The 23,237-nt window shown below is 38.9% G+C and overlaps 1 protein-coding gene across 1 annotated transcript in view; it reads left to right on the forward strand.

The window, feature by feature from the left end:
- The window catches only part of KPNA3 (karyopherin subunit alpha 3), a 96,634-nt gene that overhangs the window by 48,469 nt on the left and 24,928 nt on the right, over positions 1–23,237 (forward strand). The window contains exons 3-6 of the mRNA XM_018056721.1: positions 19,942–20,031; positions 20,216–20,245; positions 20,334–20,386; positions 20,507–20,602. Coding sequence (XP_017912210.1) covers positions 19,942–20,031; positions 20,216–20,245; positions 20,334–20,386; positions 20,507–20,602 — 269 coding nt within the window. The remainder of the gene's footprint in view (positions 1–19,941; positions 20,032–20,215; positions 20,246–20,333; positions 20,387–20,506; positions 20,603–23,237) is intronic.

A 23,237-nucleotide genomic window follows, 5' to 3' on the forward strand; every position in this document is an offset into this window, starting at 1 on the left:
TTAACTTTTATTTTATATTGGAATATAATTGATTAACAATATTGTGTTAGTTTCAGCTGTACAGCAAAGTTATTCATTTAAACATATACTTGTATCTGTTCTTTATCAAATTCTTTTTCCATTTAGGTTTTTAAGAATATTGAGCAGAGTTCCCTGTGATAACAGTAGGTCCTTGTTGGTTGTGTGCCCAGTGGCTTTAGTCCTGTCCAACTCCTTGCAACCTTGTGGACTGTAGCCCACCAGGCTTCTCTGTTCATGGGGTTTTCCGAGCAAGAATACTGGAGTGGGTTGCCATGCCCTTCTTTAGGGGATCTTCCTGACCCAGGGATCAAATCCGTGTGGTGGTGGTGGTTTAGTCTAGAGACCTCTTTCTTAGCTCTTCATTTTTCCCTTCTGGATAACATTATTTCCTTTCTAATTACTCTGATTAATTCCTGAAAAAAAAATGCTTGTGGGATGATCAAAATAAAATTAACTGAAGAAATTTCAGGCAGTTCCTTATTTCACATTTCAGAATTCCTTGAGTAAGCAGCAGAAAGTGACCCCTTCTGAAACAAAGCATAGACTTCAAAGCTTAATTGATTTTGATGTACTTCTTCAGAGGTGGAAAGAGCCCTTCAAAAGAAGATTCTTCCACTCTTTAAGGACAAAGTGTCTGTCTTTGATTTCACCCTTGTTATCTTTATTGCTCCATTGAGGAGAAAATCATAGCATTGTTATTACTGACACTGAGATTGTTGAAAATACAAGAAAGGGAGCTAGTTCCCAGAGTTTCTTAGATGAGCTCTACACATTTCTACTAGATGGTCAACTTCTAAATTGAATGTGTTAACCACACTCCCCCCATCCAACCCCAGCTTCCCACACCCCAGTACTCCTAGGTCTCTTCCCCAGCCTGTCTCAGAATGCTTAGTCAGATTCTGGACATGTAGTTGAAAGTGTCAGTCACTTCATTGTGTCCCCCTCTTTGCGACCCCATGGACTGTAGCTCCTCTGTCCATAGAATTCTGCAGGCAAGATTACTGGAGTGGGTTGCCGTTCCCTTCTCCAGGGAAGCTTCCCCAACCAGGAGTTGAACCCGGGTCTCCTGCACTGCAGGTGAATTCCTTACCAACTGAGCCATAAGGGAAGCCCAGGAATACTGGAGTGGGTAGCATATCCCTTCTCCAGTGGATCTTCCTGACCCAGGAATCGAACCGGGGTCTAGAATTGTGATATCTTAAATTTTTACTTAAATTTACATCACTTATTGAAGTTTTACGAAAAATGCTTTCGTTATAGAGTAGTGCTATTCAGAAGACCTGATCTGTGACAAGTCAGGTAGCTTGTCTCAAAATAGTAAACAAATCTGAAGCAGAGGAATGAATCAGTGAGCTGGAAGATAAAATGGTGAAAATAACTTCTGAAGAGCAGAGTAAAGTAAAAGGAATGGAAAGAACTGAGGATAGTTTCAGAAACCGCTGGGACAATATCAAACACACCAACAGTCGAGTTATAGGGATCCCAGAAGAAGAGAAAAAAAAAGGGGGTATGAGAAAATTTTCAAAGAGATTATAGTTGAAAATTTCCCCAACATGGAAAAGGAAATAGTGAATCAAGTCTAAGAGGCACAACGAGTCCCATACTGGATAAACCCAAGGAGAAATATGCCAAGACACATACTAATTGAACTAACAAAGACTAAACACAAAGAAAGACTATTAAAAGCAACAAGGGAAAAGCAACATGTAACATACAAGGGAAGCCCCATAAGTTTAACAGTTGATCTTTCAACAGAAACTCTGGAGGCCAGAAGGGAATGGAAGGATGTATTTAAAGTACTAAAAGGGAAGAATCTATAACCAAGATTACTGTACCCAGCAGGCATCTTATTCAGAATTGATGGAGAAATAAAAAGCTTTACAGACAAGCAAAAGTTAAGAGAATTCAGTACCACCAAACCAGATTTACAGCAAATGTTAAAGGGACTTACATAGTCAGGAAATACAAGAGAAGAAAACAGATCTACAAAATCGACCTCAAACAATTTAAAAATGGCAATGAAAGTGAAAGTGAAGTCGCTCAGTCGTGCCCGACTCTTTACGACCCCATGGATGGTAGCCTGCACCAAGCTCCTCCGTCCATGGGATTTTCAAGGCAAGAAGTACTGAAGTGGGTTGCCATTTCCTTCTCCATGGAATCTTCCCAACCCAGGGATAGAACCCAGGTCTCTCGCATTGTAGACAGACACTTTACCGTCTGAACCACCAGGGAAGTAGGAACATACATATCAATAATTACTTTAAATGTAAATGGATTAAATGCTCCAACCAAAAGACACAGACTAGCTGAATGGATCCAAAAACAAGATCCATATATATACTGTCTACAAGAAACCCACTTCAGACCTAAAGACACATATAGACTGAAAGTGCATATTCCATGCAAATGGGAAGCAAAAGAAAGCTGGAGTAGCAATTCTCATATCAGACAAAATAGACCTTAAAATAAAGAAAATTGCAAGAGATAAGGATGGACACTACATAATGATCAAGGGATCAATCCAAGAGGAAGACATAGCAATTATAAATATCTGTGCACCCAACATAGGAGCACCTCAATACATAAGACAAACACTAACAGACATAAAAGGAGAAATTGACAGGAACACAATAATAGTAGGAGACTTCAACACCTCACTCACACCAATGGACAGATCATCAAAACAGAAAATTAATAAGGAAACACAAGTCTTAAATGATACATTAGATGAGATGGATCTCATTGATATCTTTAGGACATTCCATCCAAATGCAGAGGAATACAAGTGCACATGGAACATTCTCCAGGATAGACCACATCTTGGGTCACAAATCAAAGCTCAGTAAATTTAAGAAAATTGAGGTCGTATCAAGCATCTTCTCTGACCACAATGCTATGAGACTAAATATCAATTAACAAGAAAAAACTATAAGAAACACAGGGGAGATTAAACAGTGCATTTCTAAATAACCAGCAGGTTACTGAAGAAGTCAAAAGGGAAATAAAGAAATTTTTAGAAACAAATGACAAAAAAAAAGGAAACAAATGACAAAACCTATGGGATGCAGCAAAAGCAGTTTAAGAGGGAAGTTTATAGCAATACAATCCTACCTCAAGAAACAAGAAAAACATTGAATAGATAACCTAGCTTTACACCTAAAACAACTGGAAAAAGAACAAAAAACCGCCAGTTAGTAGATGGAAAAAAAATCAGAAAGATCCAAGCAGAAATAAATGAAAAAGAAATGAAAGAATAGTAAAGATTAATAAAACTAAAAGCTGGTTCTTTGAGAAGATAAGCAAAATTGACAAACCCTTAGCCAGACTCATCAAGAAAAAAAGAAGAATCAAATCAACAAAATTAGGAGAGGTTACAACAGACAATGCAGAAATACAAAGGATTATAAGAGACTATTATGAACAACTATCTGGCATTAAATGGATAACCTGGAGAAATTGATAGATTCTTAGAAAAGTTCAATCTTCCAGGACTGAACCAGGAAGAAATAGAAATTATGAACAATCCAATTACAAGCACTGAAATTGAAGTTGTGATCAAAAATCTCCCAAAGAAAAAACGCCCAGGACCAGATGGCTTCACAGGAAAATTCTCTTAAACATTTAGAGAAGAGCTAATGCCTATCCTTCTAAATCTTTCAAGAAATTGCAGGGGAAGGAATACCTCCAAACTCATTCTATGAGGCCACCATCACCCTGATACCAAAACCGGACAAAAACAACACACAAAAAGAAAACTACAGGCCACTATCACTAATGAACATAGATGCAAAAATCCTCAACAGAATTTTAGCAAACAGAATTCAGCAACACATCAAAAAGCTCATACACCATGATCAAGTTGGGTTTATTCCAGGAATGCAAGGATTCTTCAATATACACAAATCAGTCAGTGTGGTACACCATATTAACAAATTGAAAGATAAAAATAATAATGTAATCTAAATAGATGCAGAAAAAGCCTTTGACAAAATTCAGCACCCATTTATGATTAAAACTCTTCAAAAAATGGGCATAGAAGGTACCAACCTCAACATAGTAAAAGCCATATATGATAAGTCTATAGCAAACAGAATTCTCAATGGTGAAAAACTGAAAGCATTCCCCCCTAAGATCAGGAACAAGACAAGGGTGTCCACTTTCACCACTGTTATTCAGCATAGTTCTGGAAGTCCTAGCTACAGCAGTCAGAGAAGAAAAAGAGGTAAAAGGAATCCGGATCAGAAAAGAAGTAAAGCTCTCACTGTTTACAGATGACATGATACTTACATAGAAAACCCTAAAGAGAGTATCAGAAAATTACTAGAGCTAATCAGTGAATTTAGCAAAGTTGCAGGATATAGAATCAATATACAGAAATCACTTACATTTCTATATGCTAACAATGAAAAATCAGAGAAATTAAGGAATCAATCCCATTCACCATTGCAACAGAAATAATTAAATATCTAGGAATAAACTTACCTAAGGAGACAAAAGAACTGTACACAGAAAATTGTAAGATACTAATGAAAGAAATCAAAGACAACATAAACAGATGGAGAGATACTCCATGTTCCTGGGTAGGAAGAATCACTATTGTGAAAATGACTATACTACCAAACGCAATCTACAGATTCAATGCAGTCCCTATCGTTATCAATGACATTTTTCACAGAACTGGAACAAAAAATCTCACAATTCATAGGGAAACACAAAAGACCCCAAGAGCCAAAGCGGTCTTGAGAAAGAATGGAGCTGGAGGAATCAACCTTCCTGACTTCAGATTATACTACAAAGCTATAGTCATCAAGACAGTAAGTATGGTACTGGCACAAAAACAGAAATACAGACCAACGGAACAAGATAGAAAGCCCAGAAATAAACCTATGGACTTAATGGGTACCTTATTTTTGACAGAGGAGGCAAGAATATACAATGGGGCAGAGACAGCCTCTTCAATAAATGGTGCTGGGAAAAGTCAACAGCTACATGTAAAAGAATGAAATTTGAATACTTCCTAACACCATACACAAAGATAAACTCAAAATGGTTTAAAAACCTAAATGTAAGACCAGAAACTATAAAACTCTTAGAGGAAAACATAGAAAGAACACTCGATGACATAAATCAAAGCAAGATCCTCTATGACCCACCTCCTAGAGTAATGGAAATAAAAAGAAAAGTAAACTAGTAGGACCTGATTAAACTTAAAAGCTTTTGCACAGCAAAGGAAACTATAAGTAAAGTGAAAAGACAACCCTCAGAATGGGAGAAAGTCATAGCAAATGAAGCAACTGATAAAGGATTAATTTCTAAAATACACAAGCAGCTCACACAACTCAATACCAGAAAAACAACTCAATCAAAAAGTGGGGAAAAGACCTAAACAGACATTTCTCCAAAGAAGACATACAGATGGCTAACAAACACATGAAAAGATGCTTAACATCTCTCATTATTAGATAAAAGCAAATTAAAACTACAATGAGATATCAGATATCACCTCGCACCAGTTAGAATGGCCATCATCAGAAAGTCTACAAACAATACATGCTGGAGAGGATGTGGAGAAGAGGGAATGCTCTTGCACTGTTGGTGTGAATGTAACTTGATACAGCCACTGTGGAAGACGGTATGGAGATTCCTTAAAAAACTAGGAATAAAACCACCATATGACCCAGCAATCCCACTCCTAGGGATATACCCTGAGGAAACCAAAATTGAGAAGGACACGTGTATCCCATTGGTCATTGCAGCACTATTGACAGTAGCTAGAACCTGGAAGCAACCTAGATGTCCATCGACAGATGAATGGATAAAGAAGTTTTGGTATCATATACGCAATGGAATATTACTCAGCCATAAAAAGAAACACATTTGAGTCAGTTCTAATCTGATGGATGAACCTAAAACCTACTATAAAGAGTGAAATAAGTCAGAAAGAGAAACATAACTATCATATGGTACTGAAGAATTTATTTACAGGACAGCAGTGGAAAAACAGACATACATAGAGAATAGACTTATGGACTTGGGAGAGGGGAGGAGAGGGTGAGATGTATGGAAAGAGTAACATGGAAACTTACATTACCATATGTAAAACAGATCAGTTCAGTTCAGTCACTCAGTTGTGTCCAACTCTCTGTGACCCCATGAACCGCAGCATGCCAGGCCTCCCTGTCCATCACCAACTCCTGGAGTCCACGCAAACCCATGTCCATCAAGTCAGTGATGCCATCCAACCATTTCATCCTCTGTCATCCCCTTCTCCTCCTACCTTCAATCTTTCTCAGCATCAGGGTCTTTTCAAATGAGTCAGCTCTTCACATCAGGTGGCCAAAGTATTGGAGTTTCAGGTTCAACATCAGTCCTTCCAATGAACACCCAAGACTGATCTCCTTTAGGATAGACTGGTTGGATCTCCTTGCAGTCTAAGGAACTCTCAAGAGTCTTCTCCAACACCACAGTTCAAAAGCATCAATTCTTCGGTGCTCAGCTTTCTTTATAGTCCAACTCTCACATCCATACATGACCACTGGAAAAACCATAGCCTTGACTAGACAGACCTTTATTGGCAAAGTAATGTCTCTGCTTTTGAATATGCTGTCTAGGAGGAGCCTGGTAGGCTGCAGTCCATGGGGTCCCGAAGAGTTGGACACGACTGAGCAACTTCACTTTCACTTTTCACTTTCATGCATTGGAGGGGGAGGTGGCAGCCCACTCCAGTGTTCTTGCCTGGAGAGTCCCAGGGACGGGGGAGCCTGATGGGCTGCCGTCTCTGCGGTCGCAGAGTCGGACACGACTGAAGCAACTTAGCAGCAACAGGTTGGTCATAACTTTCCTTCCAAGGAGTAAGTGTCTTTTAATTTCATGGCTGCAATCACCATCTGCAGTGATTTTGGAGCCCAGGAAAATAAAGTCTGACACTGTTTCCACTGTTTCCCCATCTATTTCCCATGAAGTGATGGGACCGAATGCCACGATCTTCATTTTCTGAATGTTGAATTTTAAGCCAACTTTTTCACTCCCCTCTTTCACTTTCATCAAGAGGCTTTTGAGTTCCTCTTCACTTTCTGCCAGAAGGGTGGTGTCATCTGCATATCTGAGGTTATTGATATTTCTCCCGGCAATCTGGATTCCAGCTTTTGCTTCCTCCAGCCCAGCATTTCTCATGATGTACTCTGCATAGAAGTTAAATGAGCAGGGTGACAATATACCTTGACGTACTCCTTTTCTTATTTGGAACCAGTCTGTTGTTCCATGTCCAGTTCTAACTGTTGCTTCCTGACCTGCATATAGGTTTCTCAAGAGGCAGGTCAGGTGGTCTGGGATTCCCATCTCTTTCAGAATTTTCCATAGTTTATTGTGATCCACACAGTCAAAGGCTTTGGCATAGTCAATAAAGCAGAAATAGATGTTTTTCTGGAACTCTCTTGCTTTCTTGATGATCCAGCGGATGTTGGCAATTTGATCTCTGGTTCCTCTGTCTTTTCTAAAACCAACTTGAACATTTGGAAGTTCACGGTTCATGTATTGCTGAAGCCTGGCTTGGAGAATTTTAAGCGTTGCTTTTCTAGCGTGAGAGGAGTGTAATTGTTTGATAGTTTGAGCATTCTTTGTAGTAAAACAGATAGCTAATGGGAATTTGCTGTATGGCTCAGGAAACTCAAACAGGGGCTCTGTATCACCCTAGAGAGGTGGGGTTCGGAGGGAAATGGGAGGGATGTTTAAAAGGGAGGGGATATATGTATCAGTTCAGTTAAGTTCAGTCGCTCAGTCGTGTCCGACTCTTTGCAAACCCCATGAATCGCAGCACGCCAGGCCGCCCTGTCCATCACCAACTCCCGGAGTTCACTCAGACTCACGTCCATCGAGTCAGTGATGCCATCCATGCCATCCATCTCATCCATCTCATCCTCTGTTGTCCCCTTCTCCTCCTGCCCCCAGTCCCTCCCAGCATCAGAGTCTTTTCCAATGAGTCAACTCTTTGCATGAGGTAGCCGAAGTACTGGAGTTTCAGCTTTAGCATCATTCTTTCCAAAGAAATCCCAGGGCTGATCTCCTTCAGAATGGACTGGTTGGATCTCCTTGCAGTCCAAGGGACTCTCAAGAGTCTTCTCCAACACCACAGTTCAAAAGCATCAATTCTTCGGCACTCAGCCTTCTTCACAGTCCAACTCTCACATCCATACATGACTACTGGCAAAACCATAGCCTTGACTAGACGGACCTTAGTCGGCAAAGTAATGTCTCTGCTTTTGAACATGCTATCTAGGTTGGTCATAACTTTTCTTCCAAGGAGTAAGCGTCTTTTAATTTCATGGCTTCAATCACCATCTGCAGTGATTTTGGAGCCCAAAAAAATACAGTCTGACGCTGTTTCCCCATCTCTTTCCCATGAAGTGATGGGACTGGATTCCATGATCTTCGTTTTCTGAATGTTGAGCTTTAGGCCAACTTTTTCACTCTCCTCTTTCACTTTCATGAAGAGGCTTTTTAATTTCTCTTCCCTTTCTGCCATAAAGGTGGTGTCATGTGCATATCTGAGGTTATTGATATTTCTCCCGGCAATCTTGAATGGCTAATTCATGTTTAGGTTTGACAGAAAACAACAAAATTCTGTACAGCAATTATCCTTAAATAAGAAAATAAATTATTTTTTAAAAATTAAAAAAAAATGAATAAGACCTTGCTTCCTTTACCATGAAAGTTTTTCTGCCTAGATTAATAAATAATTTAACTAAATGGTGTGTTCAGAATTCTTAAATTTTGAACAATTTGATATTGAAAATTCTCCAAGCCAGGCTTCAACAGTATATGAACCGTAAACTTCAGATGTTGAAGCTAGATTCAGAAAAGGGAGAGGAACCAGAGATCAAATTGCCAACATCCACTGGATCATAGAAAAAGACAGAGTTCCAGAGAAACATCTACTTTTGCTTTATTGACTATGCCAAAGCCTTTGACTGTGTGGATCACGATAAACTGGAAAGTTCTGAAGGAATCAGAATACCACACCACCTGACCTGCCTCCTGAGAAATCTGTATGCAGGTCAGGAAGCAACAGTTAGAAGCGGACATGGAACAACAGAGCAGTTCCAAATAGGAAAAGGAGTACTTCAAGGCTGTATATTGTCACCCTGCTTATTTAACTTATACACAGAGTACATCATGAGAAATGCTGGGCTGGGTGAAGCAAAAGCTGGAATTAGGGTTGTAGGGAGAAACATCAGTAACCTCAGATATGCAGATGACACCACCCTTATGGCAGAAAGAGAAGAATTAAAGAGCCTCTTGATGAAAGTGAAAGAAGAGAGTGAAAAAGTTGGCCTAAAGCTCAACATTCAGAAAACGAAGATCATGGCATCTGGTCCCATCACTTCATGGCAAATAGATGGGGAAACAATGGAAACACTGACAGACTTTATGTCTGGGGGCTCCAAAATCACTGCAGATGGTGGCTGCAGCCATGAAATTAAAAGACGCTTGCTCCCTGGAAGAAAAGCTATGACCAACCTAGACGGCATATTAAAAAGCAGAGACATTACTTTGTCAAAAAGGTCTGTCTAGTCAAGGCTGTGGTTTTTCCAGTGGTCATGTATGGATGTGAGAGTTGGACTATAAAGAAAGCTGAGCACTGAAGAGTTGATGCTTTTGAACTATGCTTTGTGGAAGACTTGAGAGTCCCTTGGACTGCAAGGAAATCCAAGCAGTCCATCCTAAAGGAAATTAGTCCTGCATAATCATTGGCAGGACTGATAACTGAATCTGAAGCTCCAATGCTTTGGCTACCTGATGTGAAGAACTGGCTCATTGGAAAAGACCCTGATGCCGGGTAAGATTGAAGGCGGGAGGAGAAGGGGATGACAGAGGATGAGATGGTTGGATGACATCACTGACTCAATGGACATGAGTTTGAGTAAACTCTGGGAGTTGATGATGGACCGGCAGTCCATGGGATCTCAAAGAGTTGGACAGGAGTGAACAACTGAACTGAACTGAACATCAAAAAGCTTAAACATACACATTGAGGCAATATAGCATAATGGTTGAAAACTCAGTTCTGCCATTTTTTAGCTGTGTGACTTTGGGCAACTTATTTCATTTCTTTTTGACTCTGTTTACAACATGAAATAAAACCGAAATACAGACTTCTTGTGAGTGTTGAACCATAAAGGCTTAATTCAATAAGAAGAGATCAAGAAGGTAAAGGAAAACAGAGGCGCTCAAAAAGAGTTTGGGGCCAGTAAGGCACTGCGAATTCACTTCCCTGGTGGCTTGGACGGTAAAAGCGTCTACCTGCAATGCAGGAGACCCGGATTCAATCCCTGGGTTGGGAAGATCTCCTGGAGAAGGAAATTTTCCAGTTTTCTTGCCTGGAAAATCCCATGGGCGCAAAGAGTTCGATATGACTGAGTGACTTCACTTTCACTTTCAGGGCACTGCATATTAATAACTAGATCTGATCTTCAGTTTTTATAGATCAGTATCAGTGTTATTCAAAGTATAGTTATTGGCTAAAAGTCCTCAGAATGTTTGTTGCAGGTCTGCTACAAGCTAAGAAGCTTGTGCTTGTAATAAACTGCAAAACTAAGCACACCATTTCAGTCGAGTCGCTCAGTCATGTACGACTCTTTGCGACCCCATGGACTGCAGCACGCCAGGCCTCCCTGTCCATCACCAACTCCCGGAGTTTGCTCAGACTCATGTCCATTGAGTCAGTGATGCCATCCAACTATCTCATCCTCTGTCGTCCCCTTCTCCTGCCTTCAATCTTTCCCAGTATCAGGGTCTTTTCCAGTGAGCCAGTTCTTCACATCAGGTAGCCAAAGTATTGGAATTTCAGCTTGAGCATCAGTATTTCCAATGAATATTCAGGACTGATTTCCTTTAGGACTGATTGGTTGAATCTACTTGCAGTCAAGGGACTCTCAAGAGTCTTCCCCAACACCACAGTTCAAAAGCATCAGTTCTTCAGCCCTCAGCTTCTTTATAGTCCAAATCTCACATCTGTACATGACTACTGGTAGAAACCATAGCTTTGACTAGACGGACCTTTGTTGGGAAAGTAATACCTCTGCTTTTTAATATGCCGTCTAGGTTGGTCATAGCTTTTCTTCCAAGGAGCAAGCGTCTCTTGATTTCATGGCTGCAGTCACCATCTGCAGTGATTTTGTAGCCCCCCCAAAATAAACAATGTTTCCATTGTTTCCCCATCTATTTCCCATGAAGTGATGGGACCAGATGCCATGATCTTAGTTTTCTGAATGTTGAGTTTTAAGCCAGCTTTTTCACTCTCCTCTTTCACTTTCTTCAAGAGGCTCTTTATTTCTTCTTCTGTTTTTGCCATAAGGATGGTGTCATCTGGATATCTGAGGTTATTGATATTTCTCCCGGCAATCTTGATTCCAGCTTTTGCTTCATCCAGCCCAGCATTTCTCATGATGTACCCTGCATATAAGTTAAATAAGCAGGGTGACAATATGCAGCCTTGACGTACTCCTTTCCCGATTTGGAACTGGTCTTTTGTTCCATGTCCAGTTCTAACTGTTGCTTCCTGACCTGCATACAGATTTCTCAGGAGGCAGGTCAGGTGGTCTGGTATTCCCATCCCTTCAGAATTTTCCATAGTTCATTGTGATCCACACAGTCAAAGGCTTTGGCATAGTCAATAAAGCAAAAGTAGATGTTTCTCTGGAACTCTATCTTTTTCAATGATCCAGTGGATGTTGGCAATTTGACCTCTGGTTCCTCTGCCTTTTCTAAATCCAGCTTGAACATCTGGAAGTTCATGGTTCATGTATTGCTGAAGCCTGGCTTGGAGAATTTTGAGCATTACTTTTACTAGTGTATGAGATGAGTGCAATTGTGCAGTAGTTTGAGCATTCTTTGGCATTGCCTTTCTTTGGGATTGGAATGAAAACTGACCTTTCCCAGTCCTGTGGCTACTGCTGAGTTTTCCAAATTTGCTGGCATATTGAATGCAGCACTTTCACAGCATCATCTTTCAGGATTTGAAATAGCTCAAGTGGAATTCCATCACATCCACTAGCTTTGTTCGTAGTGATTCTTCCTAAGACCCACTTGACTTCATGTTCCAGGATGTCTGGCTCTAGGTGAGTGATCACACCATTGTTGTTATCTGGGTCATGAAGATCTTTTTTGTATAGTTCTGTGTTTTCTTGCCACGTCTTCTTACTGTCTTCTCCTTCTGTTAAGTCCATACTGTTTCTGTCCTTTATTGTGCCCATCTTTGCATGAAATTTTCCCCTAATATGTCTAATAGTCTTGAAGAGATCTCTAGTCTTTCCCATTCTGTTGTTTTCCTCTACTTCTTTGCATTGGTCACTGAGGAAAGCTTTCTTTTTTCACCTTGCTTTTCTTTGGAACTCTGCATTCAAATTTGTCGTTTTCCCTGGGTCGCTTCTCCTTTTTTTCCAGCTAATTTGTAAGGCCTCCTTAGACAGCCATTTTGCCTTTTTGGATTTCTTTTTCTTGGAGATGGTCTTGATCACTGCCTCCTGTACAGTGTCCCAAACCTCCATCCATAGTTCTTCAGACACTCTGTTAGATCTAATCCCTTGAATCGATTTGTGACTTTGTATATTTGTAAGATATTTCATTTAGGTCATTCCTGAATGGTCTAGTGGTTTTCCCGAGTTTCTTCAGTTTAAGTCTGACTTGGGGCTTCCCTCATAGCTCAGTCAGTAAAGAATCTGCCTTCAGTGCAGGAGCCCTGGGTTCGATTCCTAGGTTGGGAAGATCCCCTGGAGAAGGAAATGACAACCCACGCCACTGTTCTTACCTGGAGAATTCCATGGACAGACGCAAAGAGTTGGACACAACTGAGGGACTAATACCTTCATTTTCATTTTGCAATAAGGAGTTCATGATCTGAGCCACAGTCAACTCCCAGTCTTGTTTTTGCTGACTGTATAGAGCTTCTCTTATCCTTGGCTGCAAAGAATATAATCAATCTGATTTGGGTATTGATTATCTGGTGATGCCCATGCGTAGAGTCTTCTCTTTAGTTGTTGGAAGAGGGTGTTTGCTGTGAATAGTGCATTCTCTTTGCAAAACTCTGTTAGCCTTTGCCCTGTATCATTTTGTACTCGAAGGCCAAATTTGCCTGTTACTCCAGATATCTCTTGACTTCCTACTTTTGCATTCCAGTCCCTTATAATGAAATGAACATCTTTTTTCAGTGTTAGTTCTAGAAGGTCTTGTAGGTCTTCATCAAACCATTCAACTTAAGCTTCTTCAGCATTATTAGTTGGGGCATAGATTTGAATTACTGTGATATTGGGCTTCCCTTATAGCTTAGTTGGTGTATCATCTGCCGGCAATGCAGGAGTCCCAGTTCGATTCCTGGATCAGGAAGATCCCCTGGAGAAGGAAATGGCAACCCACTCCAGTATTCTTGCCTGGAGAATCCCATGGACAGTGGTTCCTGGTAGGATCACAAAAGTTGGACACAACTTAGCAACTAAACCACCACCATCACCACCGCTGTGATATTGAATGGTTTGCCTTGGAAACGAACAGAGATCGTTCTGTTGTTTTTGAGATTGCATCCTAGTACTACATTTTGGACTCTTGTTGACTATGAGGGCTATTCCATCTCTTCTGAGGGGTTTTTTGCCCACAGTAACAGGTATAATGGTTATCAGAGTTAAATTCACCCACTGCAGTCTATTTTAGTTCACTGATTCCTAAAATGTTGATGTTCACTCTTGCCATCTCCTGTTTGACCACTTCTAATTTACCTTGATTCATGAACCTAACATTCCAGGGTCCTATGCAGCATGCTTCTATCCATGGGGTTTCAGAGTCTGACACGGCTTAGTGACCAGACAACAATGAAGCACTCTGAAGCCTCGTGGCTTATTAACAAAATAGCCATTTTATTCCACTGACAATTCTGTGGGTTGGCAGAGTGGTTCTTCCGGTCTGGGCCAGTTCACCTGATCTCTCCCTGGGCTCCTTCACTCATCTGTGGTCAGCTGGTGGGTTAGCTAGTGACTGGATGATCTAAGATGGTCTCATAGAAGTTTCTTACTATTGACTGAGACCTTAGTTGTCTTCCACATAGCCTCATCCTGCAACAGGCAAGCTCACAGTTGCTCACCTGGTGGCTCTAGAATTATATAATTGGCAAGAGAGGACATGCTTGGATGTGGGGGAGCTTTTCAAGTTCATTTACTAAACTCAAGTCCATTGCCAAAGCAAGTTACATGGCCATACCTGGAATAAATACAGGACCAGATTATCCAGAGTCATGGATATGGGAAGGTGAATGATAACCATTTTATAAAACAACCACAATTTGAATATGAACAATTTTATGCCAATAAATTTGAAAACTTAGGTGAAATGAACAATTTCTCAGTGGAAAAATTTAAAATAATTTACCCAGCTTACTCAAGAAGAAATTAAAAAATCTGAATAGATTTTTAAACAATTAATTAGATCAGTAACTAAAAATTTAATGTCTCTATTGCCCTGAAAAGAAAAAGTACTCACAGAGAGAACTCCAGCAAACATTCAAGGGACTGACAATTTCAGCCTTACTTAGTGATTTCAGAGAAGGTAGAGTGAACATTTCTGAACTCATTTTATAAGGTTAACAAACCATAACACCAAGAACCAGGCAAAGACAGCATGAAAAAAGATGTATATAAGTCAGTTTCACTTATGAACATAGGTGGGAAAAAATCCCTCATAAAGTATTATTAAATTGAATCCAGTAATGAATATATATACATATTTTAATTCCAAGACAGGTTTATCCCAGGTGATAAGTTGAACATTAAAAAGTTCTGAGTTTAACATTAAAAACTCACAATTTACCACATTTATAGATGAAAGGAGAAAATTATGTGGCCATTTCAATAGACTTTTTTAAAAAGCACAGTTTAGTAAAATTGAGCACCTATGTGTGTCTGAAAAAGAAAATGTAGCAAATTAGAATTAGAAAGGAGCTTCCTTACAGCAGACATAATATATAATGGTAAAATGCTATCCCTGGATTGGGCATCTGTGTACAGAGGAGGATTTAGTTGTGCTTATGCTTTTGTATTACTTTTGTGCCTGAAATACCTGGGAGAGTAGGAGGAATAGGGGGAGTAAGATCCCTGAAAGGCCTTTGGAAGCTTAATTATTCAGAGTCTGGTAAAGTTAGAGGAAACAGAGGATAAAAATAGAACCAGGGTTAGAATAATTTTTGTTTTGTTTATCTGTCAAATCAGTCAACTTTTTTGAAACTTTTTAAATGGCTTAAATTCCAAGAAGTGTTAAAAATCACCATATAATAGATGTTGTTGTGAGCTACACAGTCAAAGGCTTTCTTGTAGTCAGTGAAGCAGAAGTAGATGTTTTTCTGGAATTCCGTTGCTTTCTCTATGATCCAACAAATATTGACAATTTGATGTCAATTTTTTGGGCTCCAAAATCACTGCAGATGATGATTACAGCCATGAAATTAGAAGACACTTACTTCTTGGAAAGAAAGCTATGACAAACCTAGACACTATGTTAAAAAACAGAGACATTGGTTTTCCAACAAAGGTCCATATAGTCAAAGACATGGTTTTCCCAGTAGTCAGGTACGGATGTGAGAGTTGAACCATAAAAAAAAACTTGAGTTGAGTGCCAAAGAATTGATGGTTTAGAATTGTAGTGCTGGAGAAGACTCTTGGAGTCCCTTGGACAGCAGGGAGATAAAACCAGTCATTCCTAAATATCTGATGAATATTCATTGGAAGGACTGCTGCTTGAAGCTGAAGCTCCAATACTCTGGCCACATGATGCCGAGAGCCGACACATTGGTAAAGATCCTAATGCTGAGGAAGATTGAAAGCAAAAGGAGAAGAGAGCAGCAAAGGATGAGGTGGTTAGATGGCATCACTCACTCCATTGACATGAACTTAAACTCCACAAGATGGAAGACAGGGAAGCCTGGTGTGCTGCAGTCCATGGGGTCGCCAAGAGACAGACACAACTTAGTGACTGAATAACAAACAATAAAGAATTTTAGGGTTAACTGTGTGTAAGTCACAAAGTGAAAAGCATACCTTTTTTTTTAATTTGGAAAAAATTTCATACTTGCAGTTTGAAATTCAGAGTTTCAAAGTAGTACCAAAAAAGTACAGCACTCAGCACCCAACTTCCTTGATTCTTGGCATTTTCCCATGTTTGCCTTATTCTTTCTTTCTCCCTGATAAATAAATATATATATTTATATAACCCCCGCAACCAGTTAAGTTACGGCATGGTGCCCCCTTACACCCTTAGTGCATTATTTTCATACACCTTCCAGTGTAACCACAGTTCTTTTTTCAAGTTCACGTAAATTTCTATCTAATCCATAGACCGTCACTCATACTTTGCTAGCTTTTTCCAATAATATTCTTTTATAAACCCAAGATCCAGTCTAGGATTAGACATTGCAATTAGTTACATCATCTTTTAAGTCTCCTTTGATCCAGTAGTTCTTCAGTCTGTATCTTTCATGACAGTGTATTTGAATATATAGACTGATTTTTTAATAGAATGGCCAATTTAGGTTTGTCTTGACTTTTCTTAGATGGTCGTTATTACTACTATTATTTTGCTCAGGAATACCACCAAGATGACTGTTTTCTCAGTACATCGATGAGAAGGCATACCGTGTTGATTTTCATTTACTCTTTTTTCTTTTTAAAGTGTATTTGAAATTAAGAAAAAAATTTTTTTCTTGGCCTGCAAGGAGATCAAACCTATCAGTCCTAAAGGAAATCAGTCCTGAATATTCATTGGAGGACTCTGATGCTGGGAAAGATTGAAGGCAGGAGGAGAAGCAACTGATAGCTGATTCACTTTGCTGTATACCTGAAACTAACACAACATTGTAAATCAACTATCAGTTCAGTTCAGGCTCTCAGTCATGTCAGACTCTGCAACCCCATTGACTGCAGCACGCCTGGCTTCCCTGTGCTTGCTCAAACTCGTGTCCATTGAGTTGGTCATGCCATCCAACTGTCTCATCCTCTCTTGTCCCCTTCTCCTCCCGCCTTCAGTCTTTCCCAGCATCAGTGTCTTTTCCAGTGAGCCAGTTCTTCACATCAGGTGGCCAAAGCCTTGGAGCTTCAGATCCAGTATCAGTCCTTCCAGTCAGTATTCAGGACTGATTTCCTTTAGGATGGACTGGTTGGATCTCCTTGCAGTCCAAGGGACTCTCAGAGTCTTCCCCAACACCACAGTTCAAAAGCATCAATTCTTCGGCACTTAGCTTTCTTTATAGTCCAACTCTCACATCCATACATGACCACTGGAAAAACCGTAGCTTTGACTAGACGGACCTTTGTTGGCAAAATAATGTCTCTACCTTTTAATATGCTGTCTAGGTTGGTCATAGCTTTTCTTCTAAGGAGCAAGTGTCTCTTGAATCCATGGCTACAATCACCATCTGTAGTGATTTTGGAGCCCCCCAAAATAGTCTGCCACTGTTTCCATTGTTTCCCCGTCTATTTGCCATGAAGTGATGGGACCAGATGCCATGATCTTAGTTTTCTGAATGTTGAGTTTTAAGCCAACTTTTTCACTCTCCTCTTACACTTTCATCAAGAGGCTCTTTAGTTCCTCTTCATTTTCTGCCACAAGGGTTGTGTCATCTGCATATCTGAGGTTGTTGATATTTTCCCCGGCAATCTTGATTCCAGCTTGTGCTCCATCCAGCCTGGCATTTTGCATGATATACTCTGCGTATGAGTTAAATAAGCATGGTAACAATATGCAGCCTTGACACACTCCTTTCCCTATTTGGAACCAGTCTGTCATTCTATGTCCAGTTCTAACTGTTAGTTCTTGACCTGCGTACAGATTTCTCAGGAGGCAGGTCAGGTGGTCTGGTATTCCCATCTCTTTCAGAATTTTCCAGTTTGTTGTGATCTACATAGTCAAAGACTTGGGCATAGTCAATAAAGCAGAAGCAGATGCTTTTCTGGAACTCTCTCTCTGTCTTTTTCAATGATCCAGTGGATGTTGGCAATTTGACCTCTGGTTCCTCTGCCTTTTCTAAATCTAACTTGAACATCTGGAAGTTCACAGTTCACGTACTTTTTGAAGCCTGGCATGGGGAATTTTGAGCATTACTTTACTAGTGTGTGAGATGAGTGCAACTGTGCAGTAGTTTGAGCATTCTTTGGCATGGCCTTTCTTTGGGGTTGGAATGAAAACTGACCTTTTCCAGTCCTGTGGCCACTGCTGAGTTTTCCAAATTTGCTGGCATGTTGAGTGCAGCACTTTCACAGCATCATCTTTCAGGATTCGAAATAGTTCAAGTGGAATTCCATCACCTCCGCTAGCTTTGTTTGTAGTGATGCTTCCTAAGGACTGCTTGACTTTGCATTCCAGGATGTCTGGCTCTAGGTGAGTGATCACACCATCATGGTTATCTGGGTCAGGAAGATCTTTTTTGTATAGTTCTTCTGTGTATTCTTGCCACCTCTTCTTACTGTCTTCTCCTGTTAAGTCCATACTGTTTCTGCCCTTTATTGTGCCCATCTTTTCATGAAATGTTCCTTTGGTATCACTAATTTCCTTGAAGAGATATATTTGCTGTTTAAGATTTTATTTTCCCCCATATAGGCCATTACAGAATTTTGAGTAGAATTCGCTGAGTTATACGTATTTTTCTTTACTCGATTATAATGTTTGCCATTTGATCGGGACACTTATCTGCCCAGTTTTTTCTCTGTAAGTTAGTAAGTATTATGTGGGGAGCCACTTGAGACTATAAAATATCAGTGCATTATTTTCATATTTGTGAGATGCATCGATTTGAAAATAATGTAGAATTAATTGAGTACATACTAAAATGTGCTGTGATATAATTTGAAATTGGTAATCTCTTAAGCATTAGCGTACATGTAAGCATCTAGTTTAAACATGCTTATACATAGCACAAAAGTAAATACCATGCATATAACCCCGTAAGCCTCGTCTGTCTCTAGTTTTTCTAATTGATCTGAGTTTTAGCATCAGTATTAATATATCATCAGTACCTTTCTGTTGTAGTCAAACACTTCTATAAATATTAAAGACCAGAAGGTAAAGCCTTGAAAGTTTTAAATTGAAAAGAATCTTAGATATCATACAATCTTTTATCTATTTTTACTTAATTCTGTAGACAAACTAAGAAAAGAAAAATTGTCATTTACCCAGTTATATATTATGTAAAATGGCACACATTGCCATTACAAAGAGTTCAAATCCCATAAAATGCAGAGATAAGTGTTTAAAACTGAGGTAATAGCAAGTAGATGACATTTTTGCTAGTGAAGTCCCATCCCTGCACTCCCAATAAGTGAGATACATACAAATCTTAACATTTGAGCAATAAACCCTCATTAAGCTGGCTTCTTAATAAATGCATTGCTTCAGACAACCATTAGCAGCAAGCTGATGAAAGCTAGTATACTAGCTGAAATATATTTGCTTGACCTTTATAATAAGAGAAGGAAATGGCAACACACCTCAGTATTCTTGCCTGGAGAATCCTAGGGACGGGGGAGCCTGGTGGGCTGCCGTCTGTGGGGTCACACAGAGTCAGACACGACTGACGCGACTTAGCAGCAGCAGCAGAATAATTTAAAATTTGAATCTTTATTACAAATTAGGAAGCACAGTATTGGTGAAAACAGTTGCTGCCTAATAAATTGTGTGTGTCTATGAGTGCTGGCCTTTAAACCAGTTAATTTTGTTACCAAATCCAGAATGTGGCCTGTCATTGATTTGTAATATGCATACTTAATTCATATTGTCCTTATAAAGAGATTTAGTGTTTACTTCACAGTTGGCTGATAAAGTTGAAATAATTTTAATGACATTTTCATTAGCAGCAGCCTTTAGAACTTAACTATTTTATTGGTTGTCTTTCAGAACAAAAGAGATGAACACTTACTGAAAAAAAGAAATGTTCCTCAAGAGGAAAGTTTAGAAGATTCAGATGTTGATGCTGATTTTAAAGCAGTAAGTTAACATTGCTTATAAGGTGTTGTAAAAGTAATTTTTATAATAACCAGAGAACTTCATTCTCAATCTTAAGACTAATTTTACAATGATAATTAGGGTATATTAACTCTTTAGTAAATATATTAATTAATGTAATTTTGCTATTAAACTCTTTGCTGAACTATCTTTTTTTCTTTTTAAGCAAAATGTAACACTAGAAGCTATATTGCAGGTATGTTATTAATTTAATATTCTCTTTTTGAAGTATTTTCAAATTGATTTTTTTTTTAAATTTCTGAAATTTATGTTTGGTGTTGCAGAATGCCACAAGTGATAACCCAGTGGTCCAGTTGAGTGCTGTCCAGGCTGCAAGGTAAGGACGAATTTGTCCAGAGAGAGAATTATGTCACACATGGTCTAGAAGTAGTACACTGTTATTTCTGTTCATAGTTTGAAACATATAGCAACTAATTTCTCATACTTCTTTTTCTAGAAAGCTTTTATCCAGTGACAGAAATCCACCAATTGATGACCTAATAAAATCTGGGATTTTACCAATTCTAGTGAAATGTCTAGAAAGGGATGATAAGTAAGTATGGATTTAACTCCCTGTTCACTTTTTTCAGCCAACTGAAAATTTGTGATTATTATTTAACTAATGGGTTCCATTTGGTTTTGCCTTTATTACATTTTTCATTTGTCGTGTATTTTAATGTAGTTTTCTAAATACTGTGATAATACTCTGCAGACCTAAGTGCTTTTCTTTTTAGTTTATAAAGTATGTGTGTGTGTTTTCTAGGAAAATTTTAACGTCTGTTTATTGTCTATTCTAAATTGTCTCAAATATTTATAGTCGTTATTTGTTAGTTGGCTTTTTCTTCAGTAATGTTTTAAAACAACCCAAATAGTGTTTGAGTCATTCTTTGCTTATGAGTCTATATATAGATTAACCTCATGACTTGAGTCAACATGAATGGTTTCCAGAACTGAGTAGCTCTTTCTTACCCTGGGAATATTCCAGCTGATCCACTGATACTCTGTGAAGTCTTTAACAGAACTCCAGCCACGATTAGTGGTCTATCATCATGGTTTTTATCTGTGGTAAATTAAAACTAAGAGGGCAGATTATAATTTCCCAAAATAGAAAGAGAAAAACACCACTTGGTATCTTTTGAGGTGCTGGCCCCATTTCTACTAGTGTTTGGATGCTAGATGCTAAACCTCATCAGTTTGAGTTAATTGGCTAGAATGTAAGTCTGAACCCCAAAATACATGTAAACAAGGGCTCATTTTTCTTTTAAGGATATTTAGACTAAAACTTGGGGGTATTTTGCTAAATGTTGTCTATGAGATTTTCAGGTGACTAGATTAAAATAGTAGCATTATAATTGTTTCCACTAAGAGTTTTTATTATTTTAAAATACTTCATTCTTTTTCCATTGTGTACCACAACCATCTCTATCGTGTCTATTTTCCATAAGATTTATTTAAGCAAAAATAAGTTTTGTTTCAGTTATTAAAAAAAAAATTTGGTTTGCCTCTACCTTTAGGGCCCTCTCTTTTTTTTGGCTCTTGAGCTGCTTTTCTTTTTTCTTCTTTTCTTTTCCATTTATTTATTTATTTTGCATTTTTGTCTCTGTCATGGGCTCATTTGTATGGGTGTGTCTGTGAAATGTAGCTTGTATATATAACAGAAGAGTATGCTGAAATATATACGGACATGTATAACTACCACTGGAGGTAAAAATAGAAAATTGTCAATGGTTTCAGTCTGACTTAATGGATTTGTTACGGGAAATTGTGTCATAATATAAAAGACCCGAGACTGGAGCTGAATAGACCTTGGTTTAAATCTAGGGTTTGTGGCTGACCTAAACCCAAAAAGCATTTGATGCTTAGGTACCTCATCTATAAAATTTAGGTGGTTGCAAGGAATGAAAATAGTATATACAAAATACCACATAATACCAAGCATATAATAAATGTTTCTTTATTGTTTACTTACTGTGCTCATTTTATTACTTATTTTTTCTGTCTTATCTCTCTCTTTTTAAATGATATTTTAGAAGACCTTCCCTAGCTTTGTAATCGTATTTTTTGCATCTTTCTGTTTTCTCATTTCAGGCCCTCATTGTCAGTATTTTGCCAAACCATCCATCCTAGTTTAATAACTTTCTCCTTCCAGTCTGAGAAAACATAAACTATCTGATCATCTTTGATCTTATCATTCCTTTATTTCTCCTCAACTTTGATGCCCTCTTATTTCTTGCCTTTCGCCAAAGTTCATCGAGTATTGCTAGTTCTTGTCTGCTACTTCATTGTCTGGTCTGTTCCATCTTTTTAACCTCACTGCTTGCTATTATCACTGACATTTTTCCTTCTTAAAACCCTTTCCTTCTCTGATCTCTCTAATCTTTTGATATTAACAACCTCACTCTGTTTCTTTGATATTTATAGAGTTTCTTCTAAGTTCCTAACCTTTGGCTTTCCTTGGTTTTTGCTCATTCCCACCTCCTCCCACCTTGGCATTCTGTTTGAAAAGAATTGATGTTTTTCAGCTATCCACCCTAACTTAACATAGGTAATTTCTTCTTAACAGATTTTTCCCACATCAGCCTTTGCCCATTTTTATCTCTTCTTCATGGACTTCAACATTGTTTTCTTTATGTCACTTTTCAGTAGCACTCTGCACTTGGTATGTCTGTAGAATAAATTCCAAGTCCTGAAGCCTGAGATTCGAGTCCTGCTCCACACACACATTGTAACTTGCCCTTGCAGTCTTACCCGTGCCGCAGTGCTGCTCATCTTCTTGGCTTCAGCTCTTCTGATCTCTGTGTTGCCACCTGCACACATCATGACCAGCCCAGCCGTGGTGGTTTTATTTGTATTTCCAGCTGTCAGTGCCTTTCTTTCTTTATCACTCTTGGAAAACCTAGTTCAGTTTTCACTTTCTTTGTGAAGTCTTCCATCACCATTCCAGATTATAATGATCTTATCCTTTCAGCAAAATTATATAGCCTTGTAATATCCCTGGTATGTGAAGCAGGTGATGTAGTGAAGTCAGAGCTTTAAGACCTGTCTAGAGGTTGTGGCAGTGATTCAAATGAAATGATGAGGACTTCGGCTACCACAGTGATATCTTGGATGGCACTATAAATATAAGAAATATTTAAGCGGCAAAATTGATATGATATCTGTGGGAGAGAAAGGGGTCAAGGAAAATA

This window comes from Capra hircus, chromosome 12 (genome assembly GCF_001704415.2).
Source record: "Capra hircus breed San Clemente chromosome 12, ASM170441v1, whole genome shotgun sequence".
Lineage (NCBI taxonomy): Eukaryota > Metazoa > Chordata > Mammalia > Artiodactyla > Bovidae > Capra > Capra hircus.